Here is a 25,916-nt window from a genome sequence, read left to right on the forward strand (position 1 = left end):
TCCTTGACTTTCTTGGAAAGCTTCTGTGAGGCCAGATCTCTCTTAACAAATGCTCAGATCCACTTAGCATAGTCTCCCTTTAGTTGTTCCCTGAACGTGGCATTTTGGGTTTATTTCCTTTTAAGTGTATCAGCCTTGCATACTTGTGTTCATCTGTGCAGTCCCTCAAGGCACACTCCTTTCCTTTGTTTCTGTACAGGTCTGTTAAAATTATTCGGCTGATTGGCCGAGACACTGTGGAGGAGATAGTCTGTAGGAAAGCAGCCTCCAAACTGCAGCTGACCAATGCAGTCATAGAGGGAGGCCATTTTACTCTGGGGGCCCAGAAACCTGCAGCCGATGCTGACCTCCAGGTATCATATGTTGTTTTTCCCTTAAGAATGTGTCATATTGTCAGTACTTTCTTATGGGTAAGAAAGTAAACACAAAGAACTGGTATTCACACCCACTCTCCCTAGCTACACGTTTGCTCCCTGGCCAGACGTATCTGCCATGGTACCTACCGCATGCAAGCAAGGAGCTGGAGATGAACATAATATAAAGGTAGAGGAGTATGGAATAATAGGGGTGGGCTTTAGGTCCCCCTCACTTGGATTCAGATCCAACCCTTGTCACTTAGTGGCTATGTAGCTTTGAGCAGGTATCTTCACTTCTTAGTTGTACTCTGTTTGCATTTCAAAAAAATGAGAATACTACAAGTTACCTCAGAGGACTGTTAAAAAAAAATTAAAGAACTCAGCATAATAAGTGATGATTAATCCCATACCTTATCTTAACCCCAGACCCTTTGATCAGTGAGTGACCTTCATTGTCAGAGGCGGGTAAATGAGACCAGGAATTCAAAATTATGCTTTAGGAAAAAGGGATGAAAGAAGAAATTGCCTGAAGATGGGAATATTGGATAGGAAACAAATCCTGACTTGAAGATTTTCTCTTCTGGAAGAGGACTTCAAGTTATTCTATAGTAGCCATGGGTGGTTAAAATTAGAACCCATATTATAATATATCCTAGGTTCTTCCGTTTTCTTCCATTTTGGCTCAGGGAGCATATTCATTGAAACAGAAGCACTTCAGAATAATACTTAGAACACAGTAAGCATTCAATAAATGTTCACTACATCTGCCTCTCTGTAGGATAATGAACTGCTTCTCTCTTTCAGGACTTGAGAGTCTATATTACTCTCACATTTAATAAACCACAACGACCTCTTTTATTACTGGATTATTTTAAAACAAACAATGAACAAACTGTTTTCATCTCAGACAGGGGCATTGGGTTGTCACCTTTGTTTTTGGCAACCAAAGAGATAATTAGTGTAGTCTGGATGGGGAAGAGAGAAAGTAGACTTTAGAGCCAGAATTTAACCTTCTGGTATCCTTGAGCTGGGCAAGATGTAAGACAGCCCTCTCAAACAGCTGGTCTTGGGAACACTTTACATTCCCACCAGTATTTGGCTCACAAATACTAGACCGTCTAGAGAAAACTGACCCAGTCCAAAAGGGTAAGGTAGGAACTAGCAGCCAAGATGTGAGTCTACCTTGATTTGGGAGTCTCAAAGAGTTAGTGTTTAAGGAGTCGCAAAGCTGGAAGTAGGAAGCTAAAGCCAGGGAAGTTATTTGAACTATTAGGGCAGTTCCTGTATTTCTAGGGAGTAGACTAAGGGTGCATTGAGTTAAGAGAAGCAGGGTGGTGCAGTGGCAAAGGAATATCCAGGAAGATTAGAATTGAAAAACAGCCTTGAGGTCTGGCCATCAGTTGTGACTGGTCTTTGCGAAGGTTTTTCCATAGGGCACTGTGGTAGGACACCAGATTGCCGAAGGAAAGAAGTTAGTTAATCGTAGTACCATAAAGTACATTAAGTAAGTGTAGCCTTCTCCTCCTAAGTTTGTCAGTGCAAGAGAAGTTAACTGGGTCTTTGATTTCTCATGTGGCTGCTGGATGTACCTGTGAGAAGGATTCAAAAGTGCTATAGATAATGCAGGATATTACTGTTCTTTAGGGGGAAAATGGCTGTTTTTCTTGTTCTAGAGAATTGTCAAAGTCAACATCACTGATCAGTATTTATTTCTCTGCATGGCCATCATCCAACTACTAAATGATTGTGTTGGTATCATCATCGTGGGGAGAGAAGAATAACTGACCAACAGGAAAGGGGATTTGCCTTGTGTCATTACACCATGTAACAGATCACTGACATCCCAATGCTTGTTTTCTTGAGAAGTAACTGGGCTTTTTCATTTTCTCCATTCAAGCTGAGTGAGATACTCAAATTCGGTTTGGATAAACTGCTGTCATCTGAGGGCAGCACCATGGATGAAATAGACCTGGAGACGATCCTGGGAGAAACAAAAGATGGCCAGTGGATCTCTGAAGCCTTGCCTACAATGGAAGGCAGAGTCAGGGAGCAAGAGGAAGGCAGTAAGTGGGAAGTGAGAGTAGAGCAAATGGCATGGCTGCCCGAGTTAGACATGAGTGAGATTGGTCCCCATAGGAAGTCCTGGATGGTGCTCCCTGGGGCATCTTTTCCTACCCACCCTGTTCTTATTTTGGGCACACTGTTGAAGACTTCTTTCTCCAAGAACTCTTCCTAGACTGACTGGAAATTGTCTGACTATTCCTTTGTAGCTGAAGTTTGAACCCAACTCAGTGATATTAATGCTCTTAGTAAAATCTCAAAGATTTTAATTTGTACCACTTCTGCCTTGGTGGCAAGCATCTTTTCCTCTGTTAGTGAATCCCACTGTCCTTAGTATGGCGCCCCCACATTTTCCTTTCCTCAATGAATAGTAGAGTGATTTGTTTTTTGCATTGGTTGAACATTTATTCTGTGTTTGATCAGGAGTGGGTACTGCATCACAGGCTTTATGCCTGTTTTTTCATTTAATCTTCACTGTACCCATAAGGTGTAGGTACTGCTTTTTTTTTTTTTTTTTTTTAAGATTTTATTTATTTATTTGACAGAGATCACAAGTAGGCAGAGTGGCAGGCAGAGGGAGGGGAGAAGCAGGCTCCCCGCTGGGCAGAGTGCCAGATGCGGGGCTCAGTTCCAGGATCCTGGGATCATGATCTGAGCCGAAGGCAGATGCTTAACCCACTGAGCCACCCAGGTGCCCCGGTACTGCTTATTTTTTAGTGAAACAATACACGTAAATTATGAGAGGATTATTTTCTTTTCTGAACTTGGTCAGCATTTGTCCTTTTTGTCCATTAAAGTTCTGAGTATGTGAATTTGTCTTGAAGTCTTTATGGGGATAGAGCCTTCACATAGTCTCTGCGAGGATGTTCCCTGCGGTCTTAGACTTATTTTTGTCGTGCACCAGTGGCAGCAGGGATTCAGTGTGGACGGGTTGAGGTTTAAGAGTCTTATCTAGACTTTTTAGTGCAAGAGTACCTTATTCCACAGATACACAGATAATGTAGTTTCTTTGCTACATGATGCCTCCTTTTTTGGTAGGGAGTGGGGTTGGCATGACTTCTGGTTTTGCACTTCTCTTGTTTCTTAGGATTCCCAGTTTCCATCACTTGCTTTCTTTTTTTCCCACAAAACTGCTAAAGTATCTCTCTTTCTCCTCCAACAGTAGTGCCTTCCCAAATTGCTGGCTGCATGCACTTTCTGGCCCCTTCCTTTCAGTTCCTTAGTAGCCTGTGCTCTGATCTACTATGTCAGAGACTTGTCCTTAACTATTTTCGCATGTAGGGTGTGGTGCTCTTCGGGGGGCTGTGTCCAACACTGCCAGTCTCTGCCTTACTCTCTAGGGTGGGCTTGGGAGCTGGCGCCATTGGCATTTGGGTGTGTATTTCTGTTTACCTGCAAATGAAAGTTTGTAATGTCCTCTGACTCCTCATTTTATAGTAGACATGGATTAGGGTGGTTTTATAGGGTATATGGAGAGATTGGAATTTAGGCACCTAGTATTATTCTGTAGGACACAGCTCCTCATATTTTATCTTTCAAATTTCTTAATATTAGCATCCCATTTTTATTCTTCAAGTACTCTTGTTCTCAGTTTTGCTTTGTTTTTTTTTTTTAAAGATTTTATTTATTTATTTGACAGAGATCACAAGTAGGCAGAGAGGCAGGCAGAGAGAGGAGGAAGCAGGCTCCCTGCTGAGCAGAGAGCCCGATGCGGAACTCGATCCCAGGACCCTGAGATCATGACCTGAGCCGAAGGCAGCGGCTTAACCCACCGAGCCACCCAGGCGCCCTTGTTCTCAGTTTTAATCTCATCCTATTTTCATTTTACAGGTATAATGTCCTCCTCTGAGACATTTATTATAGCTTTATTCTTTTTTTAAAGATTTTATTTATTAGAGAGAAAGAGAAAGCACAAGCTGGGGGAGGGGCAGCGAGAGAAGCAGGCTGCCTGCTGAGCAGGAAGCCCAATGCAGGACTAGATCATGACCTGAGCCGAAGGCGGATGCTTAACCAACTGAGCCACCCAGGTGCCCCTGTTACAGCTTTTGAAAAGTAAACTTTGGCCCCCAGCGTTTTTTTCTCTTTCTTCCCATTGCTGCTTTTGCTGCTTTTTTCAAAATTTTCTTTGGACACTCTTATTTTTGTCTTGAGTTTTCTTGAAATAGCTGGTATCCTCTCGCTGTCTGAAAACAATGTTCACTGAACTGTGCCAGTGAAGTGCCCAAGCTGATAGGTAGCCCGAAGCCAAGCAGGAATATGGGCTCTTTGTCTTTATTCCAGCGCTAGTGGTTGGGGAGCCAGCTTCTGCATTGAGGAGGCCTTCCCGGATGTCTGTAGGTATTTTCATTGGGCAACTTAGTTTCTCCAGAGATGAATCTTTTAGTATCTTTCTTGGGTTGGAATAAACCTGTTCAAATTGAAGAAACAGTGGGTGACAAGGGTTCATGGTACTCCTGTTACTTCTCTCAGATCCCCCACTCTCTAGCACCTTGTCCTTGTACGTCCTTTGAAGGATTGACAGGGGTCTCTAGTCTTATAATCATCCCTTGACTAGGCTTCTGTGGTCTTTATTCTTAGTGCTTTAGCCACTTTACATTTTCCAAGAGTTATTGAACTTTCCGTTCACTATTGTATCATATCTTTTCAAAATCCCTTTTGAAAATCCCCAAAGCTTTTCAAAATAGTGGTTTTAGGTAGAAGAAATGGGTTCATATGACCCTATTTTGAAGTTATACTTGGATTACATGAAATATTAAAGCTTGCACCCATTTCTGTACTCATCTAGATTAACTTCAGGTTATTTTCCTAATGTTACTAGAACAAAATAAAATTCTGCTGTTTTCCAGAAAGATAATCTTCAGTCAGTGCCACTGCCAGAAAATATTTCCTACTTGTATTAAAATTTGGAATCTTGTCTTTGATCAGTGAGTACATCTTCACTCTCCAGTAGATGATTCTACTAGCAGGACATAGATGAGGGTCTAGACCTGTGGTCTCCAGCATCCTCTTGGCTACAGAGCGAGAATAGGGAGCATGATTAAAAATAATAGAAGTGAATTTGAAATAAGAACAAATGAAAAACAGGGTTGCTTTAATCTGGAATGCCAGGGTTTTTTTTTAAAAAAGCATGTTTGTAAGTTGAGAATTACATGCAATATGAAGCTACATATGTTGATCATATTTGACACTTCTCAGCTCTATTTTTTTTTTCCACTTGTTGATAGAGCACCTCATTGAAAGCCCCCTGCTGATTTAATTAGCAAATGCCAATTAGAATTACAGCTGGTTGGATTTGGGTACAAGTGTGAAGCAATTGATCTCTTGAGAATGAAAATGTTTTGCTTTCATGCTCTCTAGAGAAAACATATTTAAAGCTGATTTCATAATGCTGTGAAAATACATTCTTTGGTAGTATGTGCTTTTAAATACTCTTCACTTTAGAATCATTATCTCACCTCTCTGGGTTGCTGGTCTTGGCCTGTTATGACTTCTCTTTATCACTGATTCATGATCTTGGCACATCACCCAAACTTTCAGCCTTTGTGTCCTCATCTATAAAATGGTGCTATTAATGTCTGCTTTACTCTTAAATAGTTGAAAAATTAAATGTGATAACAAAGACGAAAGTGTTACGATAGCATAAAATACTATCAAGATTACACTATTGTCATTATTATTATTACTATAATTAGTATTTGCTGGCCTGTTCATTCTCCATTCTTCTACAGACACCAGAATGCCCTGAAAAGAGCATGGTGGCTTTAGAGTGAAAATCCTGCCGCCTTCATTTATTAGTAGTGAGAACTGGGGAGTCCCTTAATCCCTGTTTGAGCTTCATTTCTCCCTTTCTTCTACGGGGTTAGTTATAACAGAATTGTGGGGACGCTCATAAAGATCCTTCATGAGACCTGGAAATAATATTAGAAATTTAAGGAATTATTTTTGTGATTCTCCATTTTCTTAGAGATTTGCCACTTGTTCCTTATTACAGAAAAGAGGAGAAAGAGTTGAGTATTAAGTATGTGCAGAATAAGAAAAATTAGGTTCTCAGTTATTTTTTATTAAGTGGTCTTAAAATCAGTGAGACCTATGCTGGAGAGTAATGTGGAAGCAGTGATGAGTGAGCCCAAGATTCAGCAGAGTGGAAGGTATCCAGCAGAGACTTGCGTACCAGCTAGAGGAGGACCGAAGGGCATTAGCCACACCCTCTCCTTTAAATAGTAAATGTGTGAGACACCGCCCCTCCATCAGTTGGATCCAAAATCAGTAGCTTCCTCACAAGCTAGTCTTAGTCCATTTAGAATATGTTCTCTCCTTCGCCCTTCTTGCTTTGAATAGAATTAATCCATTTTTCTCTAGTGTCTGACATTCTCTTTTGTGTTTTATGTTCTTAGAAAACCATATGTACTTATTTGAAGGTAAAGATTATTCCAAGGAACCTAGTAAAGAAGATAGAAAATCATTTGAGCAACTGGTGAACCTTCAGAAAAAGCATTTGGAGAAAACTACGCAAGAGGGCCGGCTACTCCGAAATAAAAGCAGTGTAAGGACTATTCATTTATGTAAAAGAATTAATTCTCCCAAATTCACATTCTAAGAGAACAAAAAATGATGCTGGGAGTGATTTATTGAAAAATAAGTATATAAATATTTGTTGAGATGTAAGGACAATTAACTGTACTCTAGCATAAAAACTGTGGAAGTTCGCATAAATAATGTTAACAGGAAGAGTATATTTTACCATTTAATGCAGGTGAAAGCAGCCCTGTCCATCTTAGCCATCCCAGAAGGGATCACCAAAATACTACATCCTGCTCCCGCTAACTTGACCCAGTGTCACTAAGAGAAGGTGGCAGTCATGAATGGTGGCACTTAGTATGTGCTCACTAAATGCTAGCTACCATTAAGATAAGTTATATAATACTTTAGAGGAGGATTTTCTGAAGTACCTCAATCCTGTTGAAATTAATCAGATGAGGTACTGCTGTACCAACATGCGAGTGCTTTGGTTGAGTTAGAGCACAATATCTTAATCACCGGGCCAGTGAGATGTGTAATGTGAACAGTAAATTGAAGTGTCTTGCCACCACTTCCCATCACACAAGGGGGCAGGGAGATGCTAATATTTGTGAAATATTAGCCATGGTGCTTTCACACAGAGTGTGTTTTAAGGATGAATGAAACCCATGAAAGGATAGACAGCCCCCACCCTTCCTGGTTATTGATCTCATTTTTCCTACAGGTTCTCCTCCCAGGCCTTGCGGAGGGGTCTACGAAAAGGAAGCGGATTCTGAGCCCAGAGGAACTCGAGGACAGAAGGAAGAAGAGACAAGCAGCAGCAGCCAAGAGAAAGAGACTAATGGAGGAAAAGAAGAGGAAAAAGGAAGAAGCAGAACATGAGAAAAAGTACGTGTGTATTATTTGAATTTATTATCATAAAGCAGATGTGTGTCATGCTTAAAGGAATCTTACTGAGTATACTGAGTCCACAGTTGAACACTTTTTAAAATTGCAGAAAGGTTCTATAAAACTGGTAGCTCCTTCTGGCAATAGAATATTTTTTTAAAGATTGAACTCCCTAACCGTGTACTTTTTTTGTGTGAAAAATCCTTTGTGTGTAGAGAGACCCATTCAGTTGAAGCAAGAAAATGTTAAGATTTTATTGTTGCTGTCTGACAAAGAGTAGTTCACTTGAACAGTAACTTAATCTTGTTCTTAAAAACAGGGACATCCAGTGGCTGCTTATTATTGAAGTATAGTCAGGTGGCAACTAGGCTAATCAGTAAGACTTCTTGTTGATTTACAAATAGGCAGAAAACTGCAATCAGGGTGAGTGTCTAATTGCATTTCCACTGGGCACTTGCTGTTAGTGAATGGCAGGATGAAGTGCACTCCAAGGGAAACTGTGATAGACCAGGTTAATTTCCTTTTATCTCTGGCCGGTTGAAGGATGGCCTGGTGGGAGTCCAACAATTACCAGTCCTTCTGCCTGCCTTCTGAGGAGAGCGAACCAGAGGACCTAGAGGACAGGGAAGACGAGAGGTCTGCCCAGCTGGATTATGAAGATCCAGATTCAACTGCCATCAAGTACGTTAGCGGTGATGTCACCCACCCACAGGCTGGGGCAGAGGATGCTGTCATCGTGCACTGCATAGGTAGGAGAAGTGGTACTGGCCCAGGGAGGGTGCCGTGTTCTTTATGGTGCCAAGAACTGGGGAGGAGGAGGCAGCAGCCTGACCTAGATATGACTGATGGGCCGGTGTGGTCCTGTGGTCATAAAAAGGCAAATATAGAATCCAGAGACACAGATAGATTGGACTCTGGTGCTCTCATTTACCTGGTTGCATATAATTGAATAGTTTGCTATTCTCTTCACGAGTTTTTTTGAAAAGGTGAAAGGAGGCAACATATATAAGACAAATCTTTTGAGAAAAAGCAAAACTACAAGTATGTTCCCCCTGCTTCTGTGGTCTTTGCACTTTTTCTTCCTGCCTGGAACCCTCTTTCCTCAGATAGCCGCAGTAACTATTGTTCAGATGTCTGCATCTCAGAGAGGTCTCCCCGGAGTGCCTCATGTAAAACAGACCCCACCCCCATGCCTCTGTTACTCTCTACTCCTTTTCCTGCCTTCATTTACTTCATTACACATATCACCACCCAGATGTATTATGCGTGTATTTGTTTATATGATTGTCTCATTGAACTAGAAAATAAACTTCACAGGAGCAGTCCTGCTATAACACTAGTGCCTAGAGCAGTAATACATGCTAACAAATATTTGGAGCGTGAATGAGTGACTGTAAACAGAAGATAATAACCAGCTATGTTAGTCGCAGGTCAAATGAGTCATTTAACCTTATTTCTTCCTTACCTGTAAAATGGGAATTATATGCTGTTGAATTACCAGTGTTTGTGCTGCTTGTTATGTTACATCTACTCTCCACCTTCCTGTTGTGATAGTCTTGTATATTCCCTAAAACCTAAACATTTGAGAAGTCCAGCCTATGATTTTCCTGGGAGGCTACATAGGTGTTTCTTCCCTTGGAAAAATCATTCTTCTACAAATCTAGTTGGCATACCTTTGTGCTTTTGAATTGTGGACTGGATTTTGCCTTCTAAAAATGAAAATATTCTTCTTCTGTCAGATGACTCTGGTCGCTGGGGCCGAGGTGGTTTATTCACAGCTTTAGAAACACGATCCAGTGAACCAAGAAAAATATATGAGCTGGCTGGGAAAATGAAAGGTAAGAAGCAAAGCAGAGAAAAGGGGTAGGGATGGAATACAAGAGGACACTTAGGACAGGTATCACATGGGTTATGAAGCACTAGTTAAGGAGTTGGGAGAACTGGTTGGGGTCTCATTAGCTAGTTTTGTCATTTGACTAGTTATTTGACTTTGAGGCAGTCCCTTACCCTCTCTCTTCCTGTTTTCTCATCTATAATTTGTTAATAATACTGATTCCATCTACCTCCTGGGACTATAATGAGGATAGTGGATATGCAAGTCTTCTGATAAATGTCAGTCCTGGAGTAGGGATGGAATACAAGAGAAGAGGACACTTAGGACAGGTATCACATGGGTTATGAAGCACTAGTTAAGGAGTTGGGAGAGCCGGTTGGGGTCTTATTAGCTAGTTTTGTCATTTGACTAGTTATGTGACTTTGAGGCAGTCCTTTACCCTCTAAACTATTAAAAAAGTTGTTTATTTTCTATTAAACCCTCTGTGGTTTAGTAGGTTCAAATAACTGAGATCTAGATATTGATTGGGCAGTTGGAAAAGCAGAATTCAGGAGAGGTCAGAGCTAGAAATGAAGACTGAGGAATGCCTGTTTGCACTATGAAGGAGGCAGGATGGGGAAATGAGAGGACAGAGAACAGAACATAGAAAACACTTCCACTTAGGAACAGCAGCAAGAAGGAGAGATAGAAGTAATTGTCAGCTAAGAGAACTTTGAGAATATAATATTTTGAAATATAAAGGAGGAGAGGGTGTCAAGAAATCAGGCACTGAAGTGAGGATGAGAACTGAGAAATGGCCATTGGGTTTGCATGACTTTGGAGTACTTTGAGGAGAATGTGAAGACTAAACCTTGGTTTCACAGAGTTAAGACGTAAGTGGCCAGTAAGGAAACAGGGTTGAGTGTGTGCACTCTTCTGAAGAACTACTGAAATAGGGTAGAGGGGAGTAGATGAAAGCCTGGGCTGGAAATACTAGGGACGGCTTCATGGAGGTGGTAAAAGTACTCTTGGACTTGGAAGGGTGGTTGAATTCAAGTGAGTGGTGAGAAATGGAAGAAGATCTCTGACTGTCTCTCGTGCTTTTTGATATTCGCACAATTGCCATTCCCAGTATAGGGTGTTGAATGACCCAGGCATTTACACAGTGAATGTATCTAGGAAATGGTGTGTAGGCCAGGCAGGCCAGAGTAAAGGGGTTGAAGCTGAGGAACAGAGAGTTGGATTTTAAAGAGTGGGATTTGGATCACATTATAGAAGACTGCATGAGGCTTGTCCAGGGAGATGCCATTCTAAGCAGGACCTTATCCAGTAGGTAATGGCTAGTCTTTTGGGAGTTTGAATAGAAGAATGGCCTAACTGAGCCAGTATTTTAGGATGACTTAAAAGATCGGGGTGTGTAGGGTAGACTGAGAGAATAAAAGCTTCAAGCTGAAGTATGTAAAGTCATAATCATTTTAGGACATTTTTCTAGAGCATTAGTTTGATTTGATTACGATGAGTTAGGAAAATGTGAAAATAGATGCAGATAGAGTGCAGTGTTTGGTTTAAAACAAACATTAAGACTGCTGAAGGAATTTCAAGTTCATAATGCCCCCTGCTAACCATCCCCAGATGATCTGGGTTTGCATTCACTCTCTAATACCTGCAGGAGTACTTTGTAGGCAATACGTAAGGGACATTGAACTGGCAGATCATAAAAACTCAGAAGTGAAGAGGATGACATCAGCAACATTGGCGGTATAAGATATTCCGCCTTTTTATCCCCCTATTTAATCAAATTAGATACCCATACACAAACGAAAGCCTGTTGGTGTGTCTTTTGGGACCTAACACCTACTCCAAAGGACCTGAGAGGAGGCTTGCCCACCACTGCCACCCATGAGATACAGACAAACCTCCATACAGGCTATGGAGCCAGCACGATGGCCTACACCTGTCTTGCCACCGTCAGGGAAAAATCGGATGTGTGCTCACCGGGCAGGTACTCATGGATGAGACAGAACTTGCAGAAATCCAGACTTCCTGTGGGAAGACTCCAACACACCACTGGAGAAAGAAAAATAGAAGTTGGTCACAGTGAAGGTGGTAAGAGACACTCTCCTGCTGCTGCCTTTTGCCCAAGGAAACACTGAATGGAGTGGTGTATTTGGAGGAGATGACCTGTGGGGGGAAAGGAAAGTGGTGAGTAAGCTCCTACTTGTCCCAGTCGGATGGAACACAGCTGGAGAAACCCATTTTTCTCTGCCAGAGTACTAAGTACCCAGAGTACTAAGGTGGGAGTTCTGTGGCTGGGAGGAGGCAGATCCAAATTTCAAATGGTGTCAAAGGGTTTGAGCTCAATGGGAAGTTCATCCTCAGTCTCTGGAAGTACCACACTCAGGGATTCCCCTACTGGGTCCACAGGCTCCCCCAAAACACAGAGTGCTAAACTCACACTTCCACCGACTCTGCTGCCAGCTTTGAGGAGGCTCCCAAATGCATCTGTGAGAACGAGCTCTGGTAGAGAGGAAGCACACTTGGAAAGTCATTGGTCAAGGGGAAAAACCCCACAAAACTTAGCTATAAATAGCTATTCTAGAATGCTGTTTCCAAGAGGCAGCCTGGTGAATTGTAACATCCAGAGATAACAGAGAAGCTTAAAAATTTGGCCCCAAGAGAGAGCAAGAAGAGTGGACAGGTATACCTCACAAACACAAGGAATAACTGAGTAATATACCACAGAACATAAAACCATCTGCTAAAAGCAGTGAGCACAGAATTAAGGAGGTGTCTGCTACTTCAAATGCAAAAGCAGCAGTACATAACTACAAGGAATGTGAAAAATCAAGGAAATAGGCATCACAGAAAGAAAATGACACTTCTCTAGCAAACAAGCTCAAAGGCACAGAATATTGCAATCTAACTGATAAAGAATTCAGAATAGGAGTTATGAATAAACTCCATGAGTTACAAGAAAACTCAAAGGCAATTCATTGAAATCAGGAATAAAACATATGAACAAAATGAGTTCTGTTCTGTAAAAGAGAACCAAACTAATTCTGGAGCTGAAGAATTTGTTGAATGAGGTAAAGACTACAATAGAGAGCAGCTGTAGCAGGGCAGACCAGACGGAAGAAAACATGACTCAGGGGATAGGAATTTTGGAATAACACAGAAGAGATGAAAGAATAAAGATTAAATAAGAGTGAAGAAAGTACATGAGCTATGGGATTGGATCAAAAAGACAACTATCAGAGTAAGACAAATACCAGAATAAGCAGGCTTCCAGAAAAGGAAGAGGGAGAAGAGGGGGGGCAGAGTCTATTGAAAGAAATGATAGCTGAGAACTCAAACCTGGGGAAACTGGGACATACAAGTCCACAGAGCTAATAGATTACCCCATTATCTCAATGCAGAAAGACCTTCCCCAAGACACATTATAATGAAACTAAAAAATCGATGATAAGAATCTTAAAAGAAGCCAGAGAGGGGAAAGAACATAACCTAAAAAGGACCCTCACTAGGCTGACAGCACATTTCTCAGCAGCACCTACAGGCTAGAAGAGAGTGGAATGACATGTTCAGTGTCGGAAGATAAAGAGTGCCAACTAAGGCAGTCTACCAACTGTATCTGGCCAAGTTATCTTTCAGATAAGATAACCCAGACAAAAAGCTGAGGGAGTTCACTACCACTAGATTTGCCTTCCAAGATGCTGAAAACTTCAGCCAAAATGAAAAGATGCTGATCAGTAACACGAAAACTTGGAAGTACACAACACACTAGTAAAGGCGAAAAAGAGAGGTAACTGCTTTCTATATTAGGATGGTGCTTTAACCATCTAGTATGAATGTTAAGGGAAAAGAATAGTAAAAAGAACCAGTAATGAATAAGCAACATAAAAAGGGATAAAAGGAATAAAAGGAAGAGCCTTAATAGGTGACTGACCATAAGTTGCTTTCGGTTTAAGATGGACTGTTTTATCTATAAGATGTTTTATGGTAAAACATAGCAAAAATCTAGAGCAGATCCATAAGAGGCAAAGGGAAATGGAACATCCCACTACAGAAAAATAACCGGTGTATGGAGGTAGGCAGAAACAGAGGGAAAAAGAAACCGGAAATACAGAGCAACTAGAAAGCAGTGAGTAATGTGACATTTCTTAAGGACTTAGATAAAGTAATTACTCTAAATGGATTGAATTCATTAAGCAAAAGGATGAAAAGAACAAAAAACAGGACACAACTGTTTGCTGCCTACAAGAGACCAACTTGAGCCTTAAAAACACGTAGACGCCAAATTGAAGGGATGAAGAAAGAGAACTCTGCAGGTGGGAACTAAAGAAAGTGGGGGTAGCGATCCTTACATCAAAGTAGACTTTAAACCAAAATGATTGCAAGAGACAAGCAAAGTCATTATATAAGGATAAAGGGATCAATGCACCAAGAAAATATAACAATAGTATATATGCACTCAACATCAAAGCACCTAAATATATTGAGCAAATTTTAACAGATACGAAGGGAGACATAGACATCAGTGCAATAATAGAGATGTCAGTCTTTCACTTTAAGCAGTACACAGATCATCCAGAGAGAAAAGCAACAAGGAGATAGACTTGGACCAAATAGTACATCAGACTGACCTTACAGACATCTGTAGAAAATTTCATCCAACAACAGCAGAATTCACATCTCAAGTACAGATGGAACATTTTCAAGAATGGATTATATGATAGAGCACAAAACAAGTCATAGCAAAAGAAGTCTGAAGTCATACCAAATATCTTTTCCAACCACAATGATGAAACTAGAAATTTTTAATGAGAAATGTTAGAAAAATCTCCAAATAATGTGGAAACTAAACAGCATACTTCTGAACAACCAGTGGAGTCAAAGAAGAAGTCAAAAGGCAAACCAAAGAATATCTTTTTTAATTTTTCCTTTTTTTTTTTTAAATTTCTTTTCAGCATAACAGTATTCATTGTTTATGCACCACACTCAGTGCTCCATGCAATATGTGCCCTCCATAATACCCACCACCTGGCTCCCCCAACCTCCCACCCCCCACCCCTTCAGAACCCTCAGATTGTTTTTCAGAGTCCATAGTCTCATCGTTCATCTCCCTTTCCAATTTCCCTCAACTCTCTTCTCTCCATCTCCCTATGTCCTCCCATGTTATTTGTTACGGTCCAAAAATAAGTGAAACCATATGATAATTGACTCTCTCTGCTTGACTTATTTCACTCAGCATAATCTCTTCCAGCCCTGTCCATGTTGCTACAGAAGTTGGGTATTTATCCTTTCTGATGGAGGCATAATATTCCATAGTGTATATGGACCACATCTTCCTTATCCATTCATCAGTTGAAGGGCATCTTGGTGCTTTCACAGTTTGGCGACTGTGGCCATTGCTGCTATAAACATTGGGGTACAGATGGCCCTTTTTTTCACGACATCTGTATCTTTGGGGTAAATACTCAGTAGTGCAATTGCGGGGTCATAGGGAAGTTCTATTTTTAATTTCTTGAGGAATCTCCACACTGTTCTCCAAAGAGGCTGCACCAACTTGCATTCCCACCAATAGTGTAAGAGGGTTCCCCTTTCTCCACATCTTCTCCAACACATGTTGTTTTCCTGTCTTGCTAATTTTGGCCATTCTAACTGGTGTAAGGTGCTATCTCGGTGTGGTTTTAATTTGAATTTCCCCGATGGCTAGTGTTGATGTACATTTTTTCATGTGTCTGATAGCCATTTGTATGTCTTCATTGGAGAAGTGTCTGTTCATGTCTTCTGCCCATTTTTTGACATGATTATCTGTTTTGTGTGTGTTGAGTTTGAGAAGTTCTTTATAGATCCTGGATATCAGCCTTTTGTCTATATTATCATTTGCAAATATCTTCTTCCATTCCGTGGTTTGCCTAAACCCAAGAATATCTTGAAACAAATGGAAACACAACATACCAAACATTGATGGATGCTGCAGAAGTACCCGACAGGGAAGTTGAGAGCAATAAATACATATGTTAAGAAATAATATTTCAGGGCGCCTGGGTGGCTCAGTGGGTTAAGCCGCTGCCTTCGGCTCAGGTCATGATCTCAGAGTCCTGGGATCGAGTCCCACATCGGGCTCTCTGCTCAGTGGAGAGCCTGCTTCCCTCTCTCTCTCTCTCTGCCTGCCTCTCCATCTACTTGTGATTTCTCTCTGTCAAATAAATAAATAAATAAAAATCTTTAAAAAAAAAAAAAAAAAAAAAAAAAAAAAAAAAAAAAAAGAAATAATATTTCAAATAACCCAACTTTATACCTTAAAAAACTAGAAAAAGAACAAAGTAAGCCCCAAAGTTAGCAGAAGGAAGGAAATAAAGATCAGATCTGAAATAAATGAAATTAGAGATCAGAAAATCAAAAGAGAAGATGTGACTCTAAGAGGTTTTTTTAATATAAAATTGACAAACCTTTAGAAAGGCTAAGAAAAAAGAGAGATGACTCAGAGTCTGAAATGAAAGAGGAGAAATTACAGCGGACCTGCGGAAAAACATTAAGATCATAAGTCACTACTATGAGCAATTTTACACCAACAAATTAGATAATCTAGAGGAAATGGATAAATTTCATACTCACACAACCTACTAAGACTGAACCAAGAAGGTACGTAAAGTCTGAACAGATGGACTATGAGTGAGGAGATGGTCTCAGGTTTTAAAAATCTCCCAGGACCAGATGCCTTCATGGACAAGTTTTACCAAACATTTTAAGAAGAATTAAAGCCAACCCTTCTCAAACTCTTACAGAAAAATTGAAGAGGAGGGAACATTTTCAAACTCCTTCCTGAGGCCAGTAATACCCTGATACCAAAGCCAGGTAAGGACATTATAAGGAAAAAAAAAAAAACTATAGACCAAAATCCTGATGAATATTGATGCAAAAATTATAAAAAAAAATTAGCAAACCAAACTTAACTCATTAAAAGGATTACACACCATGACCAAATAAGATTTCTCCTTGGGATGCAGGGATAGTTCTTCATATGCAAATCAAATGTGATAAACACCACATTAGTAGAATGAAAGACAAAAATCATTAAACTTCTCAACAGATGCAATAAAAGCATTCTACAAAATACAATATCCTTTTACGATAAAAACCCTCAAAAGAATAAGTATAGGATGAACATACATCAGCATAATAAAAGCCATATGTGTTACCCATGGTTAACATTATATTCAACAGAGAAAAATCAAAAGATTTTCTTCTAAAACCAGGAACAAAACATGGGTGCCTGCCTATTCTTCCTTTTTTAACATAGTACAGGCAGCCCTAGCTAGAGCAATCAGGAAAGACAAAAAGCATCCAACTTAAAAGGGAAATAGTAAAATTGTCATTATTTGTAGATGTGATACAATATATTGAAAACCCCAAATTCGCAGTATATTGGATTTAATCAACTGGAAAAAGAGCTATTGGACATAATCAATGTATTCAGTAAAGTTGCAGGATCTAAAATCAATACACAGAAATCAGTTCCTTCTCTATGCACTAGCAGTGAAAATTCTAAAAAATGAGGAAAACTATCCATTCACCATAACAGGAAACACAATAAGATATCTAAGAATTAATTTAATCAAGGAAGTAAAAGATTTAGATAATGAAAAATGTAAGACTTTGTTGAAAGAAATTGAAGAAGAAAATAAATAATTGAAAAGATATTAACTCTTCTGATCAGTGATTTTGAAATACCATTAAAATGTTCATGCTACACAAAGCCATCTCTGGGTTTAAAGCAATCCCTATCAAAATTCCAATAGCGTTTTCTACAGCAATAGAATAAATCCAAAAATTTGAATGAAACCAAAAAAGACCCGAGTAGCAAAAGCAGTCATCAGAAAGAACAAAGCAGAAGGCATCACATTTCCTGATTTCAGACTAGACTACAAAGTGATAATAATTAAAATGGTGTGGTATCAGCATAAAAATAGACAAATAGATCAATGAAACAGACTACAGACCCCAGAATTAAACCTCTACATACATTGCCAAATGATATTTAATAAGGGAGCCAAGAACATCCAATGGGAAAAATGTAGTCTGTCTTTTCAACTGATGTTGGGAAAACTGGATAGCCACATGCAGGAAAATGAAATTGGGACCCCTGTTTTACTCCACTTACAAAAATTATCACAAAATGGATCGAAGACTTAAACATAAGACCTGATACTATAAAACACCTGGAAGAAAACTGAGGGAAGATGTTCCTTGAGATTGTCCTTGGCAGTGATTTTTTGGGGAGGACATCAAAAGAATAAAAATAAAAATATCAATAAGTGGGACTACATCAAACTTAAAAGCTTCTGCACTTCAAAAGAAACAACAAAATGGAAAGGCAACATACAGAAAGGAAGAGAATATTTAAAAACCATATATTGGATAAAGGGTTGCTATTCAACATTTATAAAGAACTTGGATAACTCAACAGAAAAAAAAAAAAAAGTCTGGTTAAAAAGTGAACAGAGGAACCGAATGGATATTTTTCCAAAGAATATGTGCAGATGACCAACTGGGACATGAAAAGATGCTAAACATCAGTAATCATCAGGGAAATGCAAATCAAAATTACAATGAAATAAGACCTCACACTTGACAGAATGGCTGTCATCAAGAAGACAAGAGCTAATAAGTATTGATGAGGATGTAGAGAAAAGGGAACCATCATGCATCATTGGTGGGAATGCAAACTGGTGCAGTCACTATGGAAAACAGCGTAGAGGTTCCTCAAAAAGTTAAAATTAGATCTTTCATATGATCCAGCAATCCCACTTTTGGGTATATATTCAAAGGAAGTGAAAGCAGGTTATCAAAGAGATATCTATGCACTCCCATGTTGATTTCTGCATTATTCACAATAGTCCAGATAAAGTGTCTGTCAACAAATGAATGGATAAAGAAGATGTGTACACAAAACACACACACACGTGTCCCTTAATGTGGAATCTATAACTAAAAACAAAACAAAAATCAGAATGAAATGGTGGTTACCAGGGGCTGGGAGTGGTAGAAATGGTTAATGTTAATGTTGAAGGGTACAAACTTGCACTTAGTAAATAAATGACCTCTAGAGGTCAGTATACATTGCTGAGACTACAGACAACAGATCTTTATTATAAACCTTAAAATCGCTGAGAGACCAGGTCGTAATTGTTCCCACCAAGAGAAGGTTATGGGATGTGATTGAGATGTTAGCTCCTGCTTTAGTGGCACTTGTATTGCAGTATAAATGTGTAAATCAATATGTTATATGCCTTAAACTTCTACAATGTTACATGTCAGTTATATCTCAATAAAAAAATAGACAATAACAAGTGTTTTGTGAGGATGTGGAGAAATTAGAACACTTGTGTACTGATGGTGGGAACACAAAATGATGTAGCTGCTATGGAAAACAGTATGGTGTTTCCTAAAAAAGTTTAAGAATAAAATTACCATATGATCCAGCAATCCCTCTTATAAGAACTGCAGACAGGGACTCGGACTCAAAACAGGTATTTGTACACCTATGTTGCATTATTCACAATGGCCTAAAGGTGGAACCCTAAGTGTCTGATGGATGAATAGATAAACAGTGCAGTGTATATTCATACCGGGAATAATAATTCATGCCTTGGAAACCAGGAAATTCTGACACATGCTACAACATGGACAGTTCCTGGGGACATGATACCAAGTAAAATAAGCCAGTCACAAAAAAAAAAGTGTTGTGTGATTTCACTTAGATGAAATAACTCCAGTACATTCACAGAGGTAGAAAGTAAGAATGGTGGTTGTAGAGGAGATGAGAAGATGTTTAATAAGTATGGAGTGTCAGTTTTGCAAGGTAAAGAGAGCTGTGGAGACTACATAGGAGTGTGAAGGTACTTGACGCTACTGGGCTGTGTGCTTAAAAATGGTCATGACGGTAAGTTTTATGTTAGGTATATTTTACCCCAATAAAGCATGAAGAAAATGAAAGTTTTTGAGCCAAAAAATTAAAAAAGAAAAAAACCTCTCCAGGGTGGATCCTGTGAGTTCCTGGCTAAAGCAGTGACTGAATCTAAGAGAGTGAGAAAAAATGAGATTGCTACCTGATTGGCCGATGAGGAAAGGAGTCGGGCATTCACAAGGGTCCCTCTTCAGGGGTCTCAGTCCAGAGTGAACCTTACCTTCTGTCTGTTGCTCTTTTATTTTACCTCAGACTTGAATTTGGGAGGCGTCCTTTTATTTCCTATTGATGATAAAGAGTCAAGAAACAGTGGGCAAGATCTGGTAAGTTAGAAAAAAAAATCTCTTAATCAGAACTAAATTTTGGCGCATGTCACCTCCTCTTAAACCTCTCCTGTTCCTGCTGCGCTCTCTGTCAACACATTGGTTTCAAGGGCTGCCATAATAAAACAACACCAACACTGTGCTTTTCAAGGATCATCTCTCTAGTTTGTTAAAAAACACCACCAGCCAGGTGGCTCAGAAGACAGATTAATTTCTTCACAGTTCTGGAGGCTGCCTGTCCAAGATTAAGGTGCAGGCAGGGCTGATTGCCTCCGAGGCTTCTTTCCTGGCTTAAGGGTAGCCACCTTCATATGGTAGCCACCTCACATGGTCTTTCCTCTCTGTGTGCACATCCCTGGTGTCTCAGTCTGTGTCTCAGTCTGTGTCCACATTTTTTCCTTGTAAGCACAGCAGTCAGACTGGATCAGGCACCACCTAATGGTCTCATTTTAACTTATTTGCTGCTTTAAAATGTCCTGTCTCCACACGCAGTCACATTTCTTCAGTACTAAGGGTTAGGGCTTCAACATAGGAATTCAACCCATAACAAGCATGTTAGGCCTCACAGTCCCACCACACTCCCTCCGTTGCCCTTCTTTCCATCACGGAACATTGTTCTCGGACTTGGTGGTTCTCTATACCGACCTTAGGCAGGCTCCTCCTGAGAGTGTAGACTCTGTCATTTTATCCTCGATACCTCACACAGTATGGCTCATAGGAAGTGCTTAGGAAACAATAAGAAAACAGGGCTCAAAACCTCAAGTGTGTCATCATTCATTATGTGAAAAGATGTGTAAAAGATTGTGTTCAGTAGCCAGCCATGAGCAGAGAAGAGGAGCCGATCCATATTTCCTCTGCTTATATTAAAATTCTCCTTTAGGGGCACCTGGGTGGCTTGGTTAGTTAAGTGTCCGACTCTTGATTTTGGCTCCGGTCATGATCTGAGAGTCCTGAGACTGAGCCCTGCAATGGGCTCTGTGCTGAGTGTGGAGACTGCTTAAGATTCTCTCCCTCTGCCCTTCCCCCAACTCATGCTTTCTTGCTTTCAAAGAAAAATTCTCCTTTTGCATCTTAAGTGTCTCTTACTTACCAGTCCTTTAGAATTCCTCTAAGATGTTTTATTAACCACTCTTGACCTGACTTTTTTTTTTTTTTTGAAGATTTTATTTATTTATTTGACAGACAGAGATCATAAGCAGACAGAGAGGGAGGGGAGGAAGCAGGCTCCCTGCTGAGCAGAGAACCCAACATGGGGCTTGATCCTAGGACCCTGGGATCATGACCTGAGCCGAAGGCAGCAGCTTAACCCACTGAGCCACCCAGGTGCCCCTTGACCTGACTTTATCAAGGGCCTGAATTCATATTCAATTCAGAGCCAAATCTTACTGACTTAGAAAAGAAATTTAGAAACCGGGCTGAAAGGGACATACATTTTTTTGAGGTTGGTGGTCTTTGTGGCTGACAACAAAGTGGCTTCTGCCTGGTCAACCATTTTTTCAGTCATTTCTAAAACACTAAAAAACATGAACAACACAGTGATTACAGCATAGACGCTCAGAATCCAGTGACTCAAGGAAACTGTTTACAACTGGTGACCATATGATGGTAGGGCTGCCAGTCCCAGACACTCCCTTGACACTCTGTCCAGTCTCCCCGACTTAGGACAGTGTAGGAATTACGGGAGCAGAGATGGAATGGGGGTTGGGAGCTGACTCGAATATCCACCAGAGGGCTGGATACAGGAATCTGTAAAGTCCTTTTTGCTCCTAAGACTGAAAAATTTTTTTACCATTGAGAGCACTTAGGAAAGACAGCATGTTTTGGACACTGGTTTTAACATATCTTAAAAACAAGAAGAAATGCTTATGTATAAAGTTACCACAAAATAAACCAATTAGAATGGAAGATTAAGTCATGGATTTGGTAGGACCTGGTTCAGGCAGAACATCCAGAAAAGATGGAGATGAAGCCCCCCTCCATGGGGGGTCACTAAGTGACCTCCATGGGTACCTCACTTAGTTGTCAGTGCAGTCTTCTCGTGTCATGTCAACCATGTGATGGCTTTTCCTCATAGTTGGCCTTGATTGTGGCTCAGCACCGTGACCGCGCAAATGTCCTGTCTGGCATTAAGATGGCAGCCCTAGAAGAGGGCCTGAAGAAGATCTATTTAGCAGCAAAGAGAAAGAAAGGTAAGCTTTTCAGAACATGAATTTCTGTTTCCAGGGTTTTCTGATAGGGTTTTTAAAGGGAGGTGAGAAATGTTAAGACCTCACTCAGTATAGATGGTAAAGGTAAGCCTCCATGTCTGAGAGACCACACAAGTATCACCACATCATCTTGATTCGCCTCCTTTCGTTTCCAGATCACTTTTGTATTCACTATCTCTGCGGACCATCTTCCTGCACTGGGGTATTTGTGTCCTCATTCTACAGATGAGGAAGCAGAAGACCAGAGATGTAGTAATCTGGTCAGATGCTGTTGGGGATACTGTTTACCCTACCACTTCCCTTCTTGGGTAGCCACATCCAGTCCACATTAGCAGACAGTTCTCTGCCCAAATGAGAGTGAAGTTTATTTCTAAACCTATTGTGTTTCAGAGTTTGTTGAACTGATTGGCTTGTTAAAGCTTATCTGTTTATTTCTGGGAGGGTCAGTCAGTTAAGTGTCTTGACTCTTGATTTCAGCACAGGTCATGAGCTCAAGGTTGTGAGATCAAGCCCTGCCTTGGGCTCTGTACTGAGCATGGATCCTGCTTAAGATTCTCCCTCTTTCCCTTCTTCCCCCTCTCTAAATAATAATAATAATAATAATAATAATCTTTTTATCTCCAACACTGATTATACTCTATTTTCATTGTACCTGCTTATTTCCAGAACCTGTAGGTCTTTGTGTTTGATAGACTGACTGACTTCTTCCTATTATAGTCCTGCCCTAGAATATTTTTGACATTCTAATTTTATACTTTGTGTGGGATACCCCACGATTATGTACATTTTGTCTGTTGGAAACCACAAAGTGACTAAGAGTCGAGTTTTCTCTTACGTATATTTTATACTGAATCAAATTTTTGATGAATGAAGACATCATAACCTGTTTTTTCCCCTTTAACAGCAAGTGTTCATCTTCCACGCATTGGACATGCCACAAAAGGTTTTAACTGGTATGGTACTGAGCGACTTATTCGGAAACATTTGGCTGCAAAAGGCATCCCAACTTACATGTATCCTTTTGTGATCTTACTAGTGTGTTCTCTCAGCTCAAAGAAAATGTCTTGCATTTTCTGGTATCACTAATCAAGGCCAAGCCTTTTTCTGCCACATTTTTTACTCTAAGAAGTACTTTGTAACTTCTACATATCCAAGGACGAATACACCCAAGCATTTCTTGGTGCCAGCAGCTAGATTAAAAGGTATATGAAGGGAGGAGTTCATTGAATAATTGTCATTTGATAACAGTGAATCTTTTCACATCAGGTCTCTAGAGATCCTTCAGGCCTATAGACAAGGCTCTGTTCCTAGGAGTTTGACATCTTTCTTTTAGGATTCCAGATACAAGTGATAGCATGCAGTATTAATCTTTCCCTGTTTGGTTTAACTATAAAAACTTAGCAGAAAAGTCATGTTTTGTATGCCTGTACAATTTAAGCAGTATCAAAAGAGTTTTAATAATGAGATAATAGTAGCCATAATGAGTACTAACAGTACTGGAAGAATTTATATGGTGAAAGGGAATTAAGACATGCTACTTTCAGAGTGATTACTTCAATAATTACTAACCTAGAGAAGTAGCAGTTTTGGTAAAATTGATTTTAAAGTGATGAACTAGATCTTCCTTGACTGTCCTTATCAGATACTACTTTCCTAGAAGCAGGGCAGCTGTTCATCCACCATCCTCTTCTTCTCCAGGACAGCTGGCACCTTAACAGTTGACCAGTATCACAGTCAGCATTCAGCAAGCAGTTAATATTTGCCCGGAGCTACTGAATTAGAGTGTTTCAAAAGAGTCTGGATCTGGTGGGCCTCTGAGATACTGTGTTTTCTGAATTCTCATTTTGTTCTCAGGATGTGTTACTCTGATTTGGTACCGGTAATACAGGGATGCACACCTTAATTGGGAAAGTCCTCTGGCTGTTTGCCAGGGCTTCCATTTGCATAGCAATTTGCATAATAATAAATTTTCTATCTCTAATGGTTTCACTGCTTTCTTTCTCCTCAATCCAGTTTTCTTCCCTTCCATTAGACTGATTTCTTTACAGAGGATTAGACTGTGGATTAAGAAGAAATGAAACAGGTTGCTCTGGGAGAAGGAAGCACCTTCAGCCCATTTATGCCTTCCTGCTCAGTGGAGAGCCTGCTTCTCCCTTTCCCTCTGCTGCTCCCCTGCCTGTGCTCTGTCAAATAAATAAATAAAATCTTTAAAAAAAAAAAAAAAGCCTCAGTCTTGGTTGACTATCTGCAACCAGCCGGACTTCTGCTGTGTTTAGACCTCCCCACCCTTAGTCCTGTAGAGACGTCTTCAGAAATCTCAGCCCTGTGCCTTTCATTTCAAGGAATCCTGGCTAGAGGGGCAGCCATCCAGGACCAGGACCTTCTAAGGAGGATAGTATCTATGGCACCTGGGATGTGCTCCGACTCTCTCCCTGGCACTTTCACCCTTTGACAGTTTAGTATCTGTGTCAAAGACCTATTAGACCCTAAATTCATGATTCTTCCTTTTTTTTTTTTTTTTTTTCCTCCTAAAACTTCTTTCCTTTTTAGAGAGAAAGAATCTCAGGGAACCTCCATGTCCTGTGTGGAGCCCAGAACAGGGCTCGTTCTCAACCTTGAGATATGACCTGAGCCAAAATCAAGAGTTCAAAGGACTGAGCCACCCAGGCACCCCAAACTCCTTTCATTTTTGTTCCCTCTTAACTCCTACCCTTACTGCTAGGTCTTGACATCGAGGTTATTATTGTAACTTTAACCTCTTGACTGGCATCTTATTTCTCCTATAAACACAGAATTGGAACTCTCTAAAGGGAGTACAGTGAAACCTACTACGTAGGTAAATGGTCATACCTTCAGAAGCAGCCTTGATAGCTGCTTGATAGCTGAGGTAGTAGCAGATGTGAATAAAACTTGATTTGCAGAAGCTGTATGCTCTCCTGAAAAGCTGTGCTCACTTCTGAGGGCTGTGTGCACAGGGCCAACTGTGGATGTTTCTGAACATCTGAGAGGAGCATCAGAGCAGGGAACTCACTCTCAGAGAATACAGCTGACCTTTCAGCAGCACAGTTGTTCTGGGAGTTGAGGTGCCTCATTTTCACCCCGCACTCAGTCCCCCATCCTCCAGCCATATGTGCTTTTCCCTCTGGATGAAGGTCCTAGGCCATGAACCTCTGCCTCATGAGAAGTTGGGCAAAACAACACAGAAGATGAGAAAACTCACATAGCACATTCTCCCTTACATGGGGTCACTTGTCAGTGGCAGCTCCTTACTTCGCTTGTCTACCTCAGCAATTCAGAGTCCTCAGCACTGCCCTATGTCTCCCTAAGTCCTTCCTACATTTTATAAGCCCTTCCCACTTCCCAAAGGGCTGTTATTCTATAAGAAAAAAACTATTCTGTTCATCCTGAGGGTTTTGTTCTCTTTTTTCCACAGCTTATTGTGGGGTCTCTTCTGATTGGATGGGGGGGGGGGTCTCCAAATGGGCAACGACCAGGTGGAAGCTGATGGGTGGCACAGGCAGTGACAATTCACCTGAAGCACAATAAAGAAGATAGAAGTTTATTGAATACACTGCAAGGGAGCTGTGGGCATAACAACAAAGGGGAGACTGTAAGGAGGCAGTGGGTGGGGCTGTTTTCTCAGTTGTTTTTGGAGGGGGAGGTGGGGGCACAGGGAGAGAGAAAATGAGAAAATAACGTAGGACTTGATCTCATGACCCTGAGATCATGGCCTGAGCTGAAATCAAGAGTCCAATGCTTAATGGACTAAGCAACCCA

The 25,916-nt window shown here is 40.5% G+C and overlaps 1 protein-coding gene across 3 annotated transcripts in view; it reads left to right on the forward strand.

Annotated features, from left to right (window-relative positions):
- Positions 1–24,120, forward strand: part of CHD1L (chromodomain helicase DNA binding protein 1 like) — a 145,627-nt gene extending 121,507 nt beyond the window's left edge. For all 3 annotated transcript variants that reach the window (XM_059136593.1, XM_059136592.1, XM_059136594.1), the window contains exons 14-23: positions 200–353; positions 2,254–2,419; positions 6,812–6,960; positions 7,660–7,823; positions 8,367–8,572; positions 9,563–9,661; positions 19,862–19,932; positions 22,007–22,121; positions 23,044–23,152; positions 23,782–24,120. In XM_059136593.1, the coding sequence (XP_058992576.1) occupies positions 200–353; positions 2,254–2,419; positions 6,812–6,960; positions 7,660–7,823; positions 8,367–8,572; positions 9,563–9,661; positions 19,862–19,932; positions 22,007–22,121; positions 23,044–23,152; positions 23,782–23,854 (1,306 nt within the window). In that variant the 3' untranslated portion in view covers positions 23,855–24,120. The remainder of the gene's footprint in view (positions 1–199; positions 354–2,253; positions 2,420–6,811; positions 6,961–7,659; positions 7,824–8,366; positions 8,573–9,562; positions 9,662–19,861; positions 19,933–22,006; positions 22,122–23,043; positions 23,153–23,781) is intronic.
- Positions 24,121–25,916: the final 1,796 nt, after the last annotated feature.

Source organism: Mustela lutreola, chromosome 10 (genome assembly GCF_030435805.1).
Source record: "Mustela lutreola isolate mMusLut2 chromosome 10, mMusLut2.pri, whole genome shotgun sequence".
Taxonomy (NCBI): domain Eukaryota; kingdom Metazoa; phylum Chordata; class Mammalia; order Carnivora; family Mustelidae; genus Mustela; species Mustela lutreola.